Source organism: Rhinolophus sinicus, chromosome 16 (assembly GCF_057876585.1).
Source record: "Rhinolophus sinicus isolate RSI-liver-muscle chromosome 16, RSI-T2T, whole genome shotgun sequence".
Lineage (NCBI taxonomy): Eukaryota > Metazoa > Chordata > Mammalia > Chiroptera > Rhinolophidae > Rhinolophus > Rhinolophus sinicus.
In genome coordinates this window covers 52,817,982-52,840,122 of record NC_142516.1, presented here as the reverse complement: position 1 = coordinate 52,840,122, position 22,141 = coordinate 52,817,982, and the positions used below count along the sequence as shown (strand labels likewise).

Here is a 22,141-nt window from a genome sequence, read left to right as displayed (position 1 = left end):
TTTTGTCAAATGCTTTTCTATTAATATCATCAAATGATTTCTATTTGGCCTGGTGATGTGATAGATTATATTAATTGATTTTCAAATATTGAACTACTTACTAATCTAGCATAATTGTAATAAAGCCCGCTTAGTCATAGTATATGATTCTTTTTTTTACAAAATATATTGCTGGATTTGATTTGCTCATATTATGTTGAGAATTTTTACATCTATGTTCATGAGAGATACTAGTCTGTAAGTTTTCTTATAATGTCTTTGTATGGTCTTGGTATTAGGGTGACACTGGCCTCATAGAATTAGCTAGGAAGTGTTTTCTCTCTGCTTCTATCTTAAGAGGTTGCAGAGAACTGGTATAATTTTTCCTTAAATATTTGGTAGAATTCACTAGTGAATCCAGCTGGGCCTGGTTTTTTGTTTTGGAAGGTCATTAATTATTGATTCAATTTCTTTAATAAATATAGGACTATTCAGATTGTGTATTTCTTCTTGGGTAGCTTTTGGTAGATTATGCCTTTGAAGGAATTGGTCCTTTTCATCTGGGTTATTCAATTTGTGAGCACAGAGTTGTTCATAATATTCTTTATGATCCTTTTACTGTCCATGGGATCTGTAGTAATGTCTTCTCTTCCATTTCTGAGATTAGTAATTTATGGTTTTTTTTCTCTCTCTCTCCTTTTTCCCTTAGTTTGCCTGGGTAGAGGCTTATCAATTTTTTTGATTTTTTTCAAAGAACCAGTTTTCTATTTCATTGATTTTTCTCTGTTGATTTGCTGTTTTAATTTCATTGATTTCTGCTCTAAATCCTCACTAACATTGTCGATAGGTTCTTGGAAACTGTGATTTTAAACAAAAAGACGTGTAACAAAACCAGTTTTACAATAGGGTAATGAGTTAAGTTCTTGTGGCATGTTTCTGGTCACAAAAACATCACCAAACGTCTAAATAAAGACCCAAAACACTTAGGATATCAAATATTGAAATACATATGAGCTATACACACACTTAAGAAAGATTGATAAAAACAAGTAAGATAATTATTTTCCAAATGGCTTATTCCAGTTCAGGGTCATGGGTGGCCAGAGTCTCTCCTGGCAGCTCAGGGAGCCAGGCTCCCAGGAACCCACCCTGGACAGGATGCCTTTCCATCACAGGGCGCACTCACATACACACCCAATACTCACTCAGACTGGGACAATTTAGACAAACCAGTTAGTTAAGCTAATATGCACGTCTTTCGGATGTAGGAGGACACCAGAGGACCCAGAAAAATCCGACACAGACATGGGGAGAACATGCAAACTCCATACAGACAATGGCCCCCAGCCAGGAATCCATTTTTTATTTTCTCATCAGTGTTATAATGAAACACTGAACAATATGTTATTTGAGGACCTGCTGTATTTCTTTTTTCTTTTTAATTGGGGAATATTGGGAAACAGTGTGTTCTTCCAGGGCCCATCAGCTCCAAGTCAATCTAGTTGTGGAGGACGCAGCTCAGCTGTGAGTCCAGTCACCGTTTTCAATTTTAGTTGCAGGGGTTGCAGTCCACCATCCCATGGGGAAATTGAACCTGCAACCTTGTTGTTGAGAGCTCGCGCTCTAACCAACTGAGCCATCTGGCCGCCCCTTGAATTAACTTCTATGTATAGCGTGAGGTAGACATCAAGATTCTTTTTGGTAGTTAACCAATAGAATGAAGAATTATGGGAATTAAATGCCTTAGCTGACACTTTTGAAGCTGAATACTTTTGTTCTCTAGGCTTTTTAAATTTAATAAGAAACAAATTTATTTTGCACCTGGTTTTCCTCTTCATGCCAGTAAGTTTTCTAATTTTATTTAATCACCAGCCTGTAAAAAGGAAGCATAGATCTTTCTCTATCCTTTATGCAAAATTTGGAGAATTCCAGTAAAATTCAGGTTCCTGCCAGGCAAGTTGCACATCTACCACCCCTGGTTTGTGATTACAAATGTCAAGAAATCAGGAAAAAAATTTTTTAAGTGTGTGTGTGTGTGTAGGTGTGTTTGTGCACCAGTTACCTCACTTTCAATTATAGAAGCTTTCTAGTTTAATGGTTGGGAGTATTACGATCCTTTGTAGCTTTTTTCAGTATTTATCTTGATATTTTTGTGTATTTGTTTTCCCATATGAACTTTAGTATTAACTCTAATATTAAGCTTATTGCTATTTTGAGGACTATAATAATAAATTTATAAATTAGGGAGAACTTGACATTATAATGTTGAGTCAGCCTATTCTATTCGTGACATGGGAATGTCTTTCATGCGTTCAAATCTATTTTTGTGTCTGTCAGTAGTGTTATAAAATTTTCCTCATCTAGGTTTTGTTGCTATTATAATTGGGGTTTTCTCTACCAGTATGTCTTCTAACTGGTTTTATTTTGTTTTTATGAAGGCAATTGACTTCTGTATGTCAATTTAAATCTTGCTACCTCAATCTTTTATTTTTTGAATTAATCATGATACTCCAGGGTTCTCCAGGTATACCAGGAATTGCCAAACTTTAAAGAGCCAGATAGTAAATATTTTGGGCTTTGCTATACGAGTATGTCTTTGTTGTCGATTTTTTAAACCACACTACACTTTCAAAACATAAAAGCTATTCTTAGCCTGAAAGCCATACCAAAACAGACCTCAGGTATAGCTTGTTAACTACTTATCATCTGCAAAGTTTTCATTTCTTCTTTACCAATTCTTATGCCTCTAACTGATTTGTCTAAATGGCTCATGTTTCTAGCCTTGTGTAGAACAGTTCAGATAATAGCATTCTTGCCTCATTCTTGGTATCAGTACAAAGGTCTCTAGTGTTTTCCCATTATGTAAGATACTAGCTTCAGGACTAAGGTATAATATTTTTTGTCATGTTAAGCAAGCATTCATCACTTGTGATTTCATGATTTTTTTTTAAAATAAGGAATGAAAAAAAAGGATTGGTTTTTAATTTTGTGAAAGGCTCTTTTTAGTTTTCTATAATCAGAGGATTTTTCTTCCTTGGATATTTTAATATGGTATATTCCATCATGTCATGGCTTATTATTAATGTGATGTTGGATGTTTGCTAATATTTTATTTAGAAGTTTTGTATCAGTACTCAGTGAATAATATTGAAACATGTGTGTTTTTCTTGTTTATTTTTTTGGGTACTCTATCAGATTTGTTATACATTATAAATATAAAAACATCATAAATGTTATATACATCATGAAAATGGGTAAATTTTCCTTAATTTTCAATGCTTTGGAACAGTTTATGGAGCACTGGAACTATTTGGTTGAAAAGTTGACTTGAATTCCTCTCTGAAGCCACCTGGGACTGGTGCTTTATTTGTTGGGTAGTTTAACTTTTTCTAGGGAAATTGCTCTGCTTAAGTCTTATAGCTGTTTTCAGTTTTGGTCACCTGTATTTTCCTAGAAAAGCATCCATTTCATCTGGGTTTTCAAATTTATGAGTATAGAGGTCTGCAAAGTAGCTACGTGTGATTTACAAATTTCTTGTTTATTTTTATTTCTTTTTGCATACTTGTGTTTGCTCCACTCCCCTTCCCTCCCTGCCTTTTTCTTAACCAAGTTAGCTAGTGGGGTCTTGTTCATTTAAAAAAAAAAAAAAAGATTCGATTGTTTAAGGTAGGTCTGTTTTGTTCTATTGTTTCATTGATTTAGCTTCTATCTGTATTTCCTAACTTGTGCTTTCTTTTTGTTTACTTTGTTGTTCATTTTGTTATTGTATTTTTTTTACTGAAACAAAATGTTTATTGCTATAGATTTTCCTCTTATCACTGCTTTACATGTATCCAATAGTTTGATATGTAGTATTTGTTTAAAAAAATTTCTGTAATTTTTGTTTTTATTTCGTCATTCATCCATGAGTCATAAACAGAAGGCCTTTTATGCCCAGGTAGAAGGCTGTTTTGTTGTTGGTAATTTCAAGTTTTATTGAATTATGATCAGTGTTATTTGTAATATTTCAATTTTATAGGACTTTCTTATGTTTCCTATGTGACCCAGTATTTTATTTTTATGAATGTTTCATGCCCACTTGAGAAGATATATCCTGTCTTACCAGCATGTAAAGTTTGATAGGGGTCTACTTCACTGATCATTTTTATATCCTTTTCTTCATTGTTTTTTGTTCAATTTATGTGTCTTGTACTGAGAGTGGAATTTTAGTTTTTTATTTGTGTGTGTGCTTCTTGAATCTCCTGTAGTTTTGCTTCATAAGTAGTTGCTATGTTATTTGGTGCACAGAATTCTAATTATTATTGTGAATTAGAGCTTTTAGTATTAAAGTGTCTTCTTTTAAAGTCTGTTTTTCTTGAGTTCTATTTTTTTCTGATATCAAAGGTTTTTTTTAAATTGTGTCTATTTGCCTGAAATACCTTTGTTCATACCTTTATTTTTACCCTTTCTAAATCTGTTCAAATGTGTTTCTTGAATATAGTATATCATTAGGTCTGGCTTTGTGAGTCAAGTTGAAGACTTGAGACTTTTTTTCTTTCAGTTGCTGAGTTAGGTCTGTTCACATTTATTTTTTCAATTTATTTGTTTACATTTAGGTACTTGCTTTTTGGTATTATAAAGGAATTTTAGCATTTATTTATTTATTTAATTTTTATTGGGGAACATTAGGGAACAGTGTTTTTTTCCAGGACCCATCAGCTCCAAGTCAAGTTGTTGTTTTCAGTCTAGTTGTGCAGGGCGCAGCTCACTGGCTCATGTGGGAATCAAACCAGCGGTCTTGGTGTTATGAGCAATGCGCTCTAACCACCTAAGCCAACTGCCTGCCCTATTCACATTTATTTTTATGAGTGATGCATTTGGTCTGAACTTTGTCACGGTGTTTTATAATTGTATTTTATTTGTTCTACTCCTTTTTCTGTGAAGTGTCTTCTTTGCTCTTTAATTAAAAAGTATTTTCTGGTACTTGTTTCTACTTTTGCTTGGATCACCTGTTTTTAACCTTTTACTATCTGTGTGACAGGTTTTAACGGCATTCTTTAACTGTTAGCCTATACAACAGTTTGCTAATACTTTCCTCTTTCCCTCTCTGTTAATTACATGCAACATTTGTACATTAGTCTTACACCCTCACCTCAATATGTGTCTTAGTAGTATTCGTATTTGGATATTTTAAAATCCCCACTATCTTCTTTTGCTGTAGTTTCTGCAGTTCTCTCTCGGTTAAATGACGCTTATTCTCTAGATTTCTGAAGAAAGGCTCTCATGAGTGCCAGGTTCTTCTGTGTTTAAATGACAGGGCCAAGGCGTAAGCCCAGGTTTTCTCATTGTAGACTCTGCGCCTTTCAGCTGCACCTCAGTACTTACTTGTTTACAACCCACTGAAAGTCCAAACTGGCCAACTCCCGTTAGGTTTGCGGTGAGCGTCTAAAGTGATAAAAGGCATGAACTTCATAGTCTGGTTGGGTTGTGGGTTAATTGCTTTTCTTATTGATGGTTTTTAAAAAATTGTTTCCACTGTCTTTCCTCTTATGTTACAGGACCAAGCCATATGTCATTCTATGTTCGAACCCACAAAGGGTCAACACTTTCTCAGTGGTCTCTTGGCAATGGCACCCCAGTCACAAGTAAAGGAGGAGACTACTTTGTATTTTACTCCCATGGACTCTACGCCTCTGCCTGGCAGTTCTGGATAGAAGTCCAGGTGGGAATTTCCCAGCATTGCTGTATCGTTGATCAGGTTCCCAAGTGGTATTTGGCAAGAATCAAATACTTGGACTCAGTATTCTGCCGTCTTAGCAGTACAGCACTAACTAATTTTCTCTCCCAGGTCTCGGAAGAACAGCCCGAGGGCATAGTCACCGTGGCCCTCGCTGCCCACTATCTTTCTGGGGAAGACAAGAGATCCTCCCAGCTGGATACTCTGAAGGACAAGTTCCCAGACTGGACGTTTCCCTCGGCCTGGGTGTGCACCTACGATCTCTTTGTGTTTTAATCTTGTGGATGAGCTGAGTACGTGTCTGGGGGAGACTTCCTGTGCCACGGTTTCTCCCTCTGCTACATGGACATTTGTCACGTAAGTTGGTGGATTTTAATGAGCAGACTGTCAGAGAGCTTTGAGGGCCACCACCACTCTCCAGGCCGAGCACCGTCACGGTTACACGGGGGGCAGTGAGGCATGGCCTTTTTGACACTTGAAAATGCCAGTTTTCTGGCACATAAGCACATGTGGGTACTGCCACTACACTAACATGTCACTTTATAAGCCCTTAAGGACAAAAGCCAAGAAACCACTTCAATAGTTGTCCCCTTAGGATCATGAAAGATGCTGAAGATAATGTGAGACCACTGTTAATGAGACAAATGACATTTCCAGTTAAAGCCCAAGATCATTTATTGTGTGAGTGGATGGTGGGGAGAAACCACATCCACTCGAGTGATAGTCTCTAGAAAGCTATCCGTCAGCAAGCTATTACCATAAGCACCGGGGAAGATCCACTGGGCTTTCGAGGACCCAGCCTGTGCTGGGAGCTGTGCTTCTTCAGGCAGCCTCTCGCAGGTCGCTGCATCTCTACTGGAGCCCAGGACCCCTCCTGGGCAAACATGTGCTGATTGGTGACGCCTGGCCTTCTGACAGCTGGTCACCAAGATGCATCATGGTGATGCCTTGCTGAGGTTTTCAATGCCCGTTTCCCTCTGAAACCTACCTGTCCGCCCTCTCTACAAGTTTGAGAAGAGGAACATCTGTCCAGCTATATTCTGTGGGTTTTCACAGGTTCTTTTGGTTCAGATTGTGTAAGTATATAACCTTCCTTCCAGCACTGAGGTCCTGTGGTGGCTATTCCGGGGCAGGGGGGTTGGGAGTGGCTGAGCATTTTATATTTATACAGTTTGTTTCTGAGTTTTCTGTTATCCACGGTTAATTCTTTAGGGCGTAATTTTATTGACGCATAGGGTCCTTGTTTCTTAGCCACAGATTGGTTTCTCAGTAACTTAGCTGTAGTAGGGCTGGCTTTCCTGAGACTTGAGGTGTGGCTTGTACTGGAATGAGATCACTATGTACAGCTGTTGGGGTTCAGATCCTGCATAATGACAGTTCTGGGATTTAAAGGTGCTTTTCATTTTGAAGAATATGGCTGTTTAGCTTGTGAGGCCTATCACAGCAGTGGAAGGGTTTGGTGACATTAGTGGTAAATTTTGCTTTCTTTTTTCCATTAAGAAATGTAAAAAACAAACAAACAAACAACATCTTAAAAAATTTTTTGGACGAACTTTGAGTTTAGTAAACATAGACCAAAAAGAACATTTTAAAGAAAAGCCATAGTGAAAACTTAAAAATTGGCATTTGGATCCATCTTAATAGGAAGAACATAGTAAGCATATCACAGGAGGAAATTCTTGAAGCTGCTTGTGTGTCACATACAATGATTTCTTAATCATGCTCCTCATTGCCTGCCTGATTTGTGACTCTCTAAAAAACTGACTGGCCCCCCCCACACAGCAGGGCTACCGCCAGAGCTGAATGGTAGTGTGCTGGCTGTGACACGCACGGACACTGGAACCATTCCTTTTTTCTTGACTTTGTAGAAACCATGTATTACTCGTCTCAAGTGCTTCAGGTATCTGGCTCCTACTATTTATCTGTGAGGCCAGAGGATTTCTGAATGTGTCAGGTGGTACATACAGTTTGCAGTGTTTATAGCTTGTATAGAATCCTAATTGTGGTGGTGACACAGTAATATCTCAGTGAATTTCAAAATGTAGTCAGTTCTCCATATCTGCAGGTTCCTATCCACAGATTCAACTAACCACGGATAGAAAATACTTGGGAAAAATGTTACATTGTTGCTGACATGTACTATGTAGGTGGCTACAATGGTTGCATCTGTACTAAACATGTACAAACTTTTCTCCTAGTCATTCCCTAAGCAATACAGTATTAACAACTATTTACATAGCATTTACATTGAATTATGTATTATAAGTAATCTAGAGATGACTTAAAGTAATACAGGAGGATGGACATAGGTTATATGCAAATACTACTACACCATTTTATATAAGGGATCTGAACATCCAGGATTTGGGTATTCAAAGGAGGTCCTGGAACCAACCCCCTGTGGATTTTGAGGGATGACTGTACAGGCATATTTCTGTCCCTGTGGTTAATCTAAAACTGATTATTAGAAATTTTTTAAAAAGCAAAATCCAAGTGTTGCAATTCTCTTTTGTCTTCAGGTTTCTTTAGCATTATAAAGCTTTGATATTATGCAGGGTAACAAGATGCTCACTAGTCTCTAGGTGTGGGTAAGATCCTGGGAGATTGTTTTAATGCCAAATGGTTAAGAAATTACAATATTCAAAGCTTTGTTACTAAGTAATCACTGAGGTTAAAGAACTTACAGGTTTTTCTTTCTTTCAGTATCTGATCATTTGAATAACATTTCTAAAAAGGTTATTTCCTACAGAATTTAAATGTAAGTAGCAGAATACTGCACATTCAGGGAAAGTAAAGAATTGTGATTTTGAATAAGTTCTTTCTTAAAATTTACAATGTCAGACCTATGAATGATTGTTGCATGAAGCATTTGTTTCCACAGTTTAGCAGATATTAATAATAATCATGATAAGATTCTTAAAATGTTGTCACTGAGGGGGGCCATAAGCCAGCCTCCTGACTCATGAAGCTTTGGGAAGAATGATTATGTCTGTCCATTTCTTTTCCCCGGTTTGCTGACGATTAATTGTTGCCTTACAATGTTACTGAAATAAACTTTTTAATGTCTTAGTATCTTTAACAGAAAAACAGATCTTTATTAATTGTCCTGTAGCCTTATATTTGAAGGGTTATTTCAAGTCTACAGAGCCTTTTAAAGCCTTCTTTTAAAAAAATTTGTTAAAAGACCTAGCTGGCTCATGTGAGTAAAGAACTCAACATGGAAATGTTATTTTACTTCAATTGGAATCCTTTTTGCTGTGTAATGAGATTGTGCATGTGAATTACACAGAAATTAATGACCTATTATTGGGTAAATGTTGAGCTTCAGCATATTTAAGAGTTTTAAATCACTGAAGCGCTAATAAAGATGGATGTTCTTTTGTTGGCAGCTAAGAGTAGGAGGGAGGGAAGAAGAAATATCTTTCAGCTGGAGAGTGACCACTATTCACTCTAATCTCCACCAGCAACCCCATAAAGAACACCCGCATCCCTGTGCAAGTTATTTCACTTTCTGAGTGAATTCTCTCAAAACAGTTCAGAACAAGGTGAAACAGCTGAACAACAACTACTTCTAATACACCTCGCCACCTTTTAGGGCCAATAAAGCCAAAATGCACTTATGCCTCTTGGTCTGTTTTTATTTAAAAAATATCCTAGCCAATTTTGAAGTACATCAGTATATTTTTTTGATACTACTACTGCCTTATTTGATTTGTAAAAATATATATAACATGTTGCTAATTTCTTCAAGTTTGGTTCCACACTATGATCAGGTGAGATTTATGCCAGGAATGCAACGTTGGTCTAACACCTGACAAATCAATGAATGCAATACACCATATTAACAAAATAAAGGACAAACCATCATCTACGATCATCTCAATAAATGCATGAAAAGTTTTTTGACAAAGCCTAACACCTTTTCATGATAAAAACACTAACAGATGGGAACTTCCTCAACCTGATAAAGGTCATCCATGAAAAAACTCACAGCTAACATTAATTCCTGATGCAAGACGGAGCTTTCCCCCTACCATCAGGAAGAATACAAGGATGGCCACGGGCTCCTCATATGGAGCACTGTACTGGAGGCTCCAGCCAGGGCAATGTGGCAAGAGGCATCCAGATTAGAAAGGAAGAGTTAAAACTCTAGTTGCAAACGACATGATTGTCCATATGGAAAATCCTAAGGAAATTACAAAAAACTATCACAGTTAATGAATTCAGCAGTGTTGTAGGATCCAATATCAATATACAGAAATCAACTGTATTCCTATACACTAACAAAGAACAATCCAAAAATAAAACAGTTCTATTTGCAATAGTATCAAGAAGAATAAAATACTTAGGAATAAGCTTAACAAAAGAACAAAAGAATACTGCGAACTATAAAACTTGCTGAAAAAAATGGACAGCCCATGTTCATAGATTGGAAAGCTTAACATTAAGATGGTAACATTCTCCAAATTGGTCTACAGATTGGCTACACTCCCTATCAAAATCCCATGTGCCTTTTGTGTGCATACACACAGAAACTGACAAGCTGATCCTAAAATTCATATGGAAATACAAGGGACCCAGAATAGCCAAAACAGCCTTCAGAAAACTCACAATTCACACTTTCAAAACTTCCTACAAAGTACAAATAGACTTATAGATCAATGTAGTACAAATAACAGTCCAGAAATAAACCCATACATTTATAGTCAAATGATTTTTGACGATTTAGTGGGAACAATTTTTAGTAAATAGTCTGGGACACTGAATATCCACATATAAAAAAGAACAAAGACTTCCTCACTTCATACCACATACTAAAAATAAAATGGATCAAAGGCCTAAGTGTAGGAACTAAAACTATTAAAACTCTTATAGTCAGAAGAAAACATACCTGTTAGTACCTGGTTTTGCTAACTGAAAGAAATCCTAAGAGGATTTCAATTTTTATGAAAAAAGTTGTACTAACGTAGGTCTTTCAAAAAAGGCAAGTGGTATAACGCAAACTTTTCAGAAAGTGGTGGATATTATGCTTTATGCCACTTCGGCTTATGAAAGGTTTCATAGGAACACTCTACTTTCAGTGGGGAAAACCTATATCTGATAAGGGTCTAGTATCTAACATACATAAAATACCCTTCAACTCAACAAAAAGATAAATGACCCAATTATGAAATGGGCAAAGGATGTGAACATTTTTTTTATACCAAGATATACAAATAGCTAATAATTATATGAAAAGACTAGTCACCAGGGAAATACAAAAATCTCAAAATCTATGATACCACTTCATACATTAACTCATTGGCTATAACCAGAGACGACAATAACAAGTCTTGATGGTAGAAACTGCAACCCTCCTCCACTGCTAGTGGGACTGTAAAGTCGCACAGGCACTTTGGAATACGGTTAGGCATTTCCTCAAAAAATTAACCAGTTATCAGCATTTCCACTTCTAGAGAGAACTGAAAACATGTCCACACAGAAACTCATACGTGAACGTTCGCAGTAGCATTATGAATAATAGTCAAAAAGTGGAAACCACCCAAATGTCCCTTAACTGAGTGGATAAAACAAAAGTAGTATATCTATAAAATGGAATATTATTCAGCCTTAAAAAGGAATGAAGTACTGATATACAAAGATGAACCTTGAAAACATGCTAAGGGAAAAGAAGCCCCAGACAGAAAAAGCCACATGTTATATGATCCAATTTACATGAAATGTCCAGAATAGGCAAATCCAGAGACAGAAAGCAGATTCAGGAATACAGGAAAATAAGAAAAAGTCAAAATCATTTTTAATTCCATCTATTAGAGATTCCTAGTCTCCTCTGCACTTACATATAAAATTGGTGCAAATCATATGGTATGCATGATTTTATATCATTTTTCATTATATTTTGAACATTTTGTATGTTATTAACATGGACTACCTGCTTCAATCTCGTGTTGTCAGGCACCTAGGATACTGCCAGCTCTCAATGCTCCTATTTATTCTAAATAACTGCATACAAACAAATGTTAAATTTGTCAGGATTTCTAAGTTTCTTCATACGAAAAATTCTACATAATTCTTTGGAATTATATAACCAAAATAATATTTTGGTGGTTTTTAATACATATACTTTTTGCTGTTAAACGGAGATGGTGAATAAACAAAAGTTCGTGGGTATAATGGTTTTATTGCCCTGTACCAAGTAAAAAAAAAAAAAAAAAAAACACATTACAGCAGTAGCAGCAACTTTAATTATATGCAAAGATTGTCTCCACCCCCAAATGACTTCTTGTTTTGGTATTAGCAAATAATTTCAACTTCAAATAGTTATACTGAATATTTAAATTCACTGGTTAAAATTATGACTTAAACAGTTGATATGTGAATCAAACAAGGTAAAATAAAAATACGAATTTTAAAAAATTAAAGTATATCTAACAAATTACCAAAGAGAAATTTCCCATAAACTTGCCTTTTTTTTCCCTTTGTCTTGGGGCCACCCATTCCTATTAGCTGAAAAACAAGTATTTTACAGAAGAAAAGATTCATTTATTGCATTAACCACAGGAATACAGTTAACTTATTTGGGGCCCTGCTTTGAAAGGTGCAAGATGAACTCAGCAGCACAGTAGGATATTTGAAAAGATCACAGCTGTTTACAATGGTAAATCATTTTTATTGACTGAATATTCACACCAAACACAAAAATAATCTAGTTCTTCTCCTAATAGACTAGAACAGGAGAAGAAATTTCAATTTAGTTTCTCACTGGCCTGCATGTACTCACATGGAAACATTTTTTAAAGATTTAGGGAAAGGTGGTTTAAAACAAAGCCTTAAATAAAAGTAGCACCAGAAGGACCAGGGACCCATAATCACATATTCCACCCATTCAGGAGTTTCAGTATGTGAAATTATTGCACTTGTAATATAAAAAGTGATAGTAAATTACCAAACGCAATAATTTAAAAGTTTGATGAATTTTGAACTAATCAATTTCAAAATGGTTTTGCGTTTCCCTTCAAGGAAACCTGGCTAGAACTAATCTAGCCATTTACTTTAAAAAACAATGATAGAGGACCAAGTTTTACTTTTAAATTGTAATTGCACTATGCGAAGAGAGGCTGTTTTACATAGTGGTATGGATTTGGTCCGCATCAAATACATTGTTATAAAAATAAACAAGTTTGTTTTTGTAAAAAATAACATTGCATTCCTTTGTTCAAATTGCACAGTACAAACAAGCTATCTAAATTAATACTGTTATAATTAGAAGTACATACAGTGGATATGTGTTCAGTCTGAAGCAATTAAAGAGTATGTAGTTATGTTTCCATAATGTATGAAAACTAAAATTTAAGTCATATCTAGAAATACATAAAATATTTTAAAAGTTACAATGAAGAATGCGTTCTTTATATACTAATTTTTAATTAGCAGTGATAATACAGGGTTCAGCAATCTATTTACATAAAACTCCATTTTTATTCAATTTACAAAAGCAATAAATAAGAAACTACATTAATTTGCACAAAACCTGTTTCATTTCATGATCAGTGTGGCCATTTCTGTTACTTTATGACCAAGCCAATAAAGCTGTCTCCTTCCTCTATGAAGACTGCTTATATCTGGAAAGAAGAGCGAGCGCTCTCTTTATTCCAAGAGTGAGGAAAGCCATGCAGAATCCAGCATAGAACCTTATAAATTATAATACAAGGCCTAAAAATATGAACAGTGCCTTTGAGTATATTTACACAAGAGTATTCACAAAAAGATAAAGTTCTTTGATACAAAATAGTTCAGTGGTATCGAAGAGCATTATTGATCAGAACCCCTCACACCACTGACCATACTGATAGAACAGGAGTCAAGCTCGCACACCAACTCACAAGTAAATAGCTCCCATCAACTCAGGGCTGGGACTTCACAGGCTGGAAAGCTACGGAGCGCGTCCCATCACACTGGCACATGCTCGCCAGGGCAGGCATCTGCTTGGGAGGCCCAGTTACAGAGGCCAGCGCTCTCGATCCCAGGGGGCATTACAGGGAGCTCAGGTACCTGATGGGCAACAGCAATCACCTTAGCATTTATTTTTGAAAAACAGTCTGGACATACGCTGAGCCAGAAAACATCTAAGAAGCTATACGTAGTGAAAAAGCTCATCTGGGGCAAAACAATCCCTATGGTTTAAGAGCTACCAATCTTTAGGAATAAAACCAAAATATTCTCATGTACACCTTTATAATCTATATTACTTTCCACTGCAGCTTAAATTTTTTTTTTTATTAAAGATGATTTATTCTGATACCACATTTTTCTGGAGTCAAGGCGATTTCTTAAAGGAGAAGGAGTTAGTTAAGATTTAGTAATACCTTACCAGAGTCTCTGAGCTGAGTTCTCTCCCTGGTTAAATCATCCAACTAGTTACAGTGTCCTCGGCTGCACACTGCTGATTAGTTAATACTGCCCGTGGTGATGTACCCCACTGTTGTTAGGACACAGAACAGTCGTAAGTCCCATCCTGAAAAGGCTCCTCCTCCTCTGCTCGGGCTGTGTCCTCCTCTTTCCGGCTGACCAGACTGCCACCTCCGACCTCACCCTGGGGTACGCTTCCATGGCCCGAGGAGCCCCTGCTTTCCTCTGCCCGGGGGCTGGTCTGTTCAGGAGTCTTACCCACAGTTACTGGCTGGAAGGCTTCAGGCTGGACCTTCTCTTCTGTTATCTCACTGAGCTTCTGTAGTTGTGGCTTAATGATGTTTAAAAATGGCTTATATCCAGGACTAAGGAGAGGAAAAAGGAAATTAGTTCTCATCTGCAATATTCAAAAGGCTCCATAGTATTATGGATAAATTCCTACTATACACTGATACAATAAGATCAATGACAGATTTTGGGGGGAGAGGAGGCGGTACAGGGAGGTAGGGAGGAAAGGCTTCTGAGGTGCCCTGGCCAGCACAGAGGGGGCTACAAACAGCAGTAGTATGAATCTTAAATTTCTGAGCACTAGAAGCAAAGACTGACATTCTTTATCTAGTATTAAAATTAAAAATCATATTCTACAGTGTAAGGACCAACAGGATTTTAGACTTGCAAAAACCTAAATGAATCTGCCAACTAAGGAAAGCTAGATCCAAGCAAAGGAAGCCCCAAATCCACAAATAATTGGTGACAAACGGCTAGAACCTAAGGCTCTTTCTTAACTCCCATCCACTCTTAATTTGGGCTTGCTAATAAACTGCTATGGAATGTTAAATTCACCTAGACCTTAAATTTTTACCTTTTCAAGTAGACAGGTTATTATCTTCAGTTCTAGAGAACTATAAATCTGAAGTTCCAGTGTTCACTATGAGATCATTTGTACTGCATCAATCTTAAGTCAGTGACATGCATTCCCATTATAAACTGACCAACACTATCTCATTGGATATTACTCATGTAAATGGCTGGTACTGAATGGTAACTAAAGAAAACAGCCTTAAAAATGAACATATGAAAGCATTTTTATTTCGACCAACCTAAAAATCTTTAAATAAACGAACCAGAGCTAAGCATTAATGTGAAAGGAAAGGATTCACCAAAGGACAGCCAAGAAACAAGCCTAAGGAAACCGCACTTACCAGTCTGTGGAGGCCCATTTGTCCACTGCATGTAGCCCTGTCTTTATGTTCTGTAACATCTCTCCATCTACCTCTGAAGACTGGATAATAACCAAAATCTGGTTGATTGTTGAGGATTCTCTAAGAATCAGGCCTATGACAATACACCAGTCCAGACATCCTGCCTCCATGAAGATGTGTAGCAAATACCTACATATAAACAGAAACAAAATAAATGAGAAGGAAATCTGGAGTTCAGTAGACTCGACAGATGTTCAGAAGGGCAATCAGTATCAGGACAGTAGCCCCTGTTCCTTCTTTGCCCATATATCCTGAGTAAGCATTCTGTGCTTTCAGAATGCTGAGAAACTCACCGAAGCTGGACCTGGGATTTGTGAGGCCCTTTACTTGCCAACTCCATGGAGATGTGCTCTAGCTCTGACTGCGTTAAACTGAGTGTGGAGAAGTTTTCATCCACCATTGTCCAGTCCCCATCTACCATGGAGCTACTTTCAGTCAAGTCTGTGGCTGAGCCAATACTGCATTCATCACCTAATGAAGAAGTGCCAAAAGTTATAAACTAGCTTGACGTAGAAAATGTTTTCCTTTGATTTTAAATATTGGCTATTTCTCAGTTGTTGATTTCGCAATACTATGAAACCAAAAATGTTCAATACACTGCTAAAATTCCCATGTTATAGAAACAGATTTTTTTTTTTTAATCATTAGAGAGATAACCAGGCATTATGTGTCATGCTATATTACCTGGCCTGCCTCTAAAAAAATAAAAATAAAAATCTAGCTATAATTTGATCAAGTCTTTAGAGTCAATTACCAATTTACACGAAATACAGAGGAAACTGCTATACTAAACCATGAAGATGCAATCACCAAAATCTACATTATGAGAAAATCCACAGAAGCAAGTTTCTTCAGTGAATAAATTGCAAGGAAAAAAAAAAAGAGATGGAGAGGGGAACAATCACTAAAAAGAGAATTAAAAACATAATCACAAAGTAGGAACCTTATTTAGATTTTGAGCCAAGCCATAAAAAACAATTATGACATTATGAAACAACTGGAATTTGAATACTTATTGGATATCTGATGGTATTAAGGAATTGTTAAATTTTTAGAGGAATGATAATGGTATTATGGGTTAGTTTTTTTTAAAGTCCTTTTAGAGATAGATACATACTGAAATATTCACAGATAAAATATAGCACGTTTTGGATTTGGTTCAAAAACAGGAGGGGGAAGTGGAAGAAACAAATTTGATCATGACTTGGTGATAATGGAAGCTGGATGATGGATACATGGCGGGGTGGGGGCAGCAAGGGATCCATTATACTATTATCTCAACTTTTTAAATGTTTGAAATGATCTCTTTAAAAAAGCAATGGTACCTCCTCATGTCCATTAGGATGGCTAATATTTTTTTAAAAACCCAGCAAATAAGTGTTGGTGAGGATATGGAGAAATTGGAACCCCTGTCAGTGCCTGTGGGAATGCAAAATGGTGCAGCTGCTACAGAAAAAAAAGTGAAGAGAGAATTACCATACGATCTGGCAATCCCAGTTCTGGGTATATACCTCAAAGAACTGAAAGCAATCTCAAAACGATGTCTGTACTCCCATGTTCACTGTAGCATTATTCAGTAACCAAAAGGTGGAAGAAACCTAAGTGTACATCAATGGATGGATGGATAAACAAAATGTGTATACACCATGGAATATCACTCCACCTTAACAAGGAAGGACATTCCCGTGTATGCTACAACAGGGATGAACTCTGAAAGCATTATGCGAAGTGAAATACGCCAGTTACAAAAAGCCAAATACTGCATGATGCCACACACACACACACACACACACACACACACACACACACACACACACACAGTATCTAAAGTAGGGGAATTCAGAGAGACAGAAAACAGAATGGTAGCTGCCAGTAGTTGGGGGAGGGACGAATGGGGAGTTGTTATTAAATGGGTATAGGGTTTTAGTTCTGCAAGATGAAAAGTTCTGGAGGTTGGTTGCACAACTATGTGAATGTAAACACTACTGAACTGTACACTTAAAAAACGGTTAAGATAGTAAATTTTACGTGTAGTCTACCACAATTAATAAAAAAATTAATGGCAGCTCTAAGCCTCCCCATATAGGAGAAACTCAGGTAACAGTGATGACAGACTGAAAATCAAACTTCAGGTGAATACCTGGCCATTAAGAAAACTGCAGAAAATGAGACCAATTGCTACTTAAGCTCCTATAATTATATAAACATAAGCAACATAAATCACTTTAAAACTTCCTAAATCTGTAACTTACCCATTACTGTAAGAGCAGAGGTTGGCACACATTTTTTTGGTAAAGGGCCAGATAGTAAATATTTCAGATTTTGAAGGCTAAGAGGCAAAATTAAGGATACTAAGTAGGAACTTAGAGGAGAAAAAGAAAATGTGCACAAATTTTTATCAATGAAATAAACAAAGAAGGTAACTGAGTACAATTTTTATGATACAGAATGGAATATTTATGTGGATAACATTTTGCTTACTTGAGGTTCAAAGTTAGTTTCTGTATCATTAAAATCGACTGCAAAATTTCATCTATTAGTGCTGACCTGTAAGAAGATTTTACCTATTTCATTTTACGTCAAATGAGATACAATCAAGGCCAATTTGGTCTTGTTCTAGTAACTATCCACCTCTCGAGCAGATACTAATGGATAATCCTCAAGAACATATCTTGAAAGAAAAGAGTGAACGAAGCTCTATCTCTGAAGTGCTATAGCACATAAACGTTCTTCCAGAGGAACTGAAGAAGAGCTAGGGTTTAAAATGACATTTACCTTTATTAGCTAGAGGTGACAGAAAGGCATCTTGCATTTGAGGTCCATGGGATGAGGCTGTGTCTATCTCATGATGGGTGGGACCAATGTTGCTGAGCCAGCTCTGACTTCGTTGGACATTAGAGACACCAGCTTCTATCTCAAGGTTTAAAAAAGGGTCAGCTGACTGAGACTTTAATAGCTGCTCTCCCACTGCAAGGTATGTCCAAAAACAAAGACATAAAATGGGAATTCAGGATGCATACACTGCCATTTCCAATTCAGTTCTTTCAGCTTCTCTCCCCACTCCCCCAATACTGAGTTCAAAGCCAATTACTCTCCTACACTGTATCACCCACCCACAGCCCAGGGATGTGGGATTGTAACAAAATGGACTATATAATACATAATGCCATCTAGCACTCATCGTCATGTATCTTATTAGAATGGAAAAATTTTACTCTGCTCATCTTTTCAGTGACTTTCCTCGGGTCTTAAGATGACATGAAATTTCCAAATGCTATAATGAAAGGCTTTCGTTTGAATTTTCTTAAGTAATAATAATTAGAACAATCTTCTTTAAAAGACCTGAACTGAAAAATTTTATCTTTTGATTTTTCTTTCATCAAATTCAGTTTCACTTTGTCCTCCCCTAGTTTAGATGGGCTCTCAAAAATGCATTTCTCTGAAATGAATCCTGTCAGGTAAGTCACAAGTTAGCTTATTTTGAGGTCTATGACTAACCAATTCCCAAACTCCTACCCACAATAAGATAAGTGTGGTAGCTTCTATATCCAGCCAATTCTCAAATTGCTGCTAATCTAAGACAACAAATGGTTAGATTTATTCATTAGACTTCAAGGTCATAAGTCTTCAAGACATAGGTTCTACTTTATTTACACTGTTGGTCAAATGGTGGATGATCCAACTGATGTACAAAAACTTCTTTAAATATCAACTGATAGCAAAATGTCTAAATACTTGGAGTAAAATATAATTTCCTCCTTGTACAAGTGACACAAAGTCTGCATTACCTGTTCGGAATTTTCCATTCTTGAAAGGAGAACTGATGGAAGAGGCTGGGATGATGGGAAATGGCCACAGGAAATCTTTGTGGAGTCTCTTCAGGGCTATCACGAAGTTGTCCACCCGGGCAGCTCGGGTACGTTCCTTGCAGAGCCAACTGATTAGTTCAAAGCCCAGCTGGGCTGCAAAGCAGCCGAGGTCCTTTAGCCGAACTTCTTCTAAGAGCCGCCGAGCATGTCTCCAGAGCATCATGTCGATATACATGTTCTCTGCACTGTCGCTGTCTTTACTCCATCTGTTATACAAGGGGGGACACAGGAAAGCTACGGAAACATCTTCACCGGCAGACTTCACATACTTTTTGTGCAGTAGCACTGCTAATGCTGACAAGGGCTTAAAAGACCCAAGATCTAAACCTGACTGAAGAGGAAGATAAAGTATCTGGTCTCCTCCTCCACATGATATAATGCCCATCTGAACACTACCTGGAACACAATAGGCTCTTAAAACATATTTGTAGACTCAACAAGTGGAATAGGGATAAACGAGACAAACAAAGCCAAACCAGGAAGAGGGTGGTAATGGCTTGAAGGAAAGAAAGAGAGCCAATAAATGCAATATTTGAAAAGGCCAAAGAAAAGAGGGAAGCAGATCAGATCAAAGAAACTAAGGAGACAGAAGAAAAATAAAATGAAGTCACTTGATGTGAGCTACGTAGGCACATAAAAATTAAACTGATTTTTTAAAAAAATTAATGACTAGTCTATGATCCCTTACTCGGAGGAGCCGATGTGGTATAACTGGCTTGGTAACTGGGTAATGTGGGACTTTCAGTGAGAGGCACTGCTGAGCAGGGATGCCTGGATTCAGATCCTGGCTCTGTCACTTTTCATTAGTTTATTTTCTGGGCCTGTTTCTTCTCCTGTCCAGTGTGGCCAACAACAGTACCTACCCTTAGAGTTGTAGGGGTTAAGGACCCACACATGTAAACGTTTAGCACCGTACCAGCGCACAGTGACCACGCAAGTCTGTATTAAATTCAGGGTATGGCTGAGAAGCCACTGTTTGCTTGGCAGTTGTTTGTAGTCCTCCATGGTTGCATTTTACTTGTCTGTAGCCCGTGATGTGTGTATGTTGTGAGTGAGCGTGACGTTAGTGGGTGAGGAGGACAGGATAAGAAAAAGTAGTCAAACATCACAATAAAAAATGTTCAGTAGCTCTATGTGCCAGGCACTGTAGAAACAATACAGACCGAATATAAAAGGATTAGAGAAGAGAAAAAACAAGAGCCAAGAACATGCAACACAGGAAGGAATGCAAGGACCTCACAAATGTGCAGTATGAGTTTGCAGTTAGAAGACAATCCCGCATCTATGGGTGACGCAGGTTTCTGCCTTCCTCTTTGCTGTCCCACTGTTTAATGACTTCTCCAATCAAGAGTCACAGGAGAGTGAAGTACATGAGGACTAAGTTTGTATTTTTTGTCGAGAGGTATAGTAGGAGAGAAGGATAACACTGTTGACTGTAGTAAGACGGCTTTTGGATTAGCTGGGGCTTTATTTATCTTCCTTTTTATTCTATTATCGCAAGTGATTTAAAGTTAACTGCATCCAGAACAGGTGCATCAAGACCTACTCTAGTACAAGGAGCAGAAACTGGACAGAGTGAAGAAGTGAACTTTGGAAGAAGAAAAAAAGGAACCCTTTTGTGTGTTCTCTAAGCTTATGGGGACTGAAAAGGGAAGAGAAATGGATCAAGTAGTTGTTTTCCTAAGACCTGGTTTTACAAACGCCCTGAAATGCAATGTGTCGGCGAATGCCCTAAAAGCAGTAACAGCTTTTTATTTTTACCTTTTTCCAGAAGGACCAGATGGCATACTTAGTGTTTTCTGTAAGCTGAATTTACTAGCAGGAACATTTTCAGCTGACTGGGATAAACTGATGCTTCGATTCCTGAAGAACTCAAATCCCCCACTTGAACTGGGTTCCTACGATGACACACAACGGGCAGGCAGTTAGAGAAAGTTGCCACATAGGTGTATGGCCCAGAGAAGCTGTGCGATTTTGCAACTAACCTGAGCTGTAGGTGTGGGCGGGGGTGTCTCCGATTCTCCAGAGCCAATGGCTTTAAGAAATCGAATCATGTGTCGACACAAGTCCCACTTGCCTTGCTCCAGGGCTGTGTTGAACAGAAGGGTGGCATGTTGCCTACTTACTGCCGGGACTTCCATATTCTACAAAAACAACCAAGGAAGACAAGCGTTCCCTTCATACAGCGAATGATTTGAGAAGGTAAGAGTAATCCTTTATCTCCAAAGTTCCCTAAACCCAGGGAAGAAATGCAGCTGCAACACTATAGGGGACAGTTAAAGGAACATTAAAAGGTACCATACATGAAAAAGTAAGGCAAATACTCTGCTGGGGTAATGTAAATTATGATTTATTGAACTCCCACTACATACCGGATACCTTATGTGGACTTTACATACATTCTTCATTTCTTCTAGTGACTCTGCAAAATAGGTGTATGATTCCTTTTAACAGATGAGGAAACCGAAGTAACTTGCTCACGATCAGCAGAAAAGCACAAACATAAATCTAAGTTGGCCTGACTCCAAGAAAGCTTGGGTCTATCTTCTGTGACAGAGTTCTCTGAGGATGTGATTAAAAAAATCTTTGCTTTGGGCAAGAGTAGTACTACACAATCACATCCTAAATAATTATTTCACAAATATAACCTCACTGCCTGCCTCGACCTTCATGGAAGGCGCCAAATAGACAAGTTTAACTGTAATTATTATCTGACGATCCATAGCAACTTAGGAATTCTGATAGAGAAAAAGTTTCTCATTCCACTGCTTGATAGATCACAAAGTCTAAGTAAGGAATGACCTAAACCAAAATCAGCTGCATTAATTTGTTTCTATTTTTGTGATTCTATGGCTTTGTAAGACTAACCAAGGAACCACAGAATTTCACGGCCACCCACCCTCTGC

At 37.4% G+C, this 22,141-nt stretch overlaps 2 protein-coding genes across 7 annotated transcripts in view; one reads left to right on the top strand and one right to left on the bottom strand.

Moving 5' to 3' along the window:
• ERMP1 (endoplasmic reticulum metallopeptidase 1) overlaps positions 1-9,315 on the top strand; it is a 43,986-nt gene extending 34,671 nt beyond the window's left edge. Inside the window, exons 14-15 of the mRNA XM_019727154.3 lie at positions 5,517-5,680; positions 5,807-9,315. Coding sequence (XP_019582713.2) covers positions 5,517-5,680; positions 5,807-5,971 — 329 coding nt within the window. The 3' untranslated portion in view covers positions 5,972-9,315. The remainder of the gene's footprint in view (positions 1-5,516; positions 5,681-5,806) is intronic.
• Positions 9,316-12,344: 3,029 nt separating this feature from the next.
• The window catches only part of RIC1 (RIC1 partner of RAB6A GEF complex), a 96,914-nt gene continuing 87,117 nt past the window's right edge, over positions 12,345-22,141 (bottom strand). For all 6 annotated transcript variants that reach the window (XM_019727155.3, XM_019727157.3, XM_074330459.2 and 3 more), the window contains 7 exons: positions 21,221-21,379; positions 20,997-21,133; positions 19,155-19,441; positions 18,142-18,333; positions 15,660-15,837; positions 15,307-15,495; positions 12,345-14,469 (listed from right to left, as the gene is read on the bottom strand). In XM_019727155.3, coding sequence (XP_019582714.3) covers positions 14,181-14,469; positions 15,307-15,495; positions 15,660-15,837; positions 18,142-18,333; positions 19,155-19,441; positions 20,997-21,133; positions 21,221-21,379 — 1,431 coding nt within the window. In that variant the 3' untranslated portion in view covers positions 12,345-14,180. The remainder of the gene's footprint in view (positions 14,470-15,306; positions 15,496-15,659; positions 15,838-18,141; positions 18,334-19,154; positions 19,442-20,996; positions 21,134-21,220; positions 21,380-22,141) is intronic.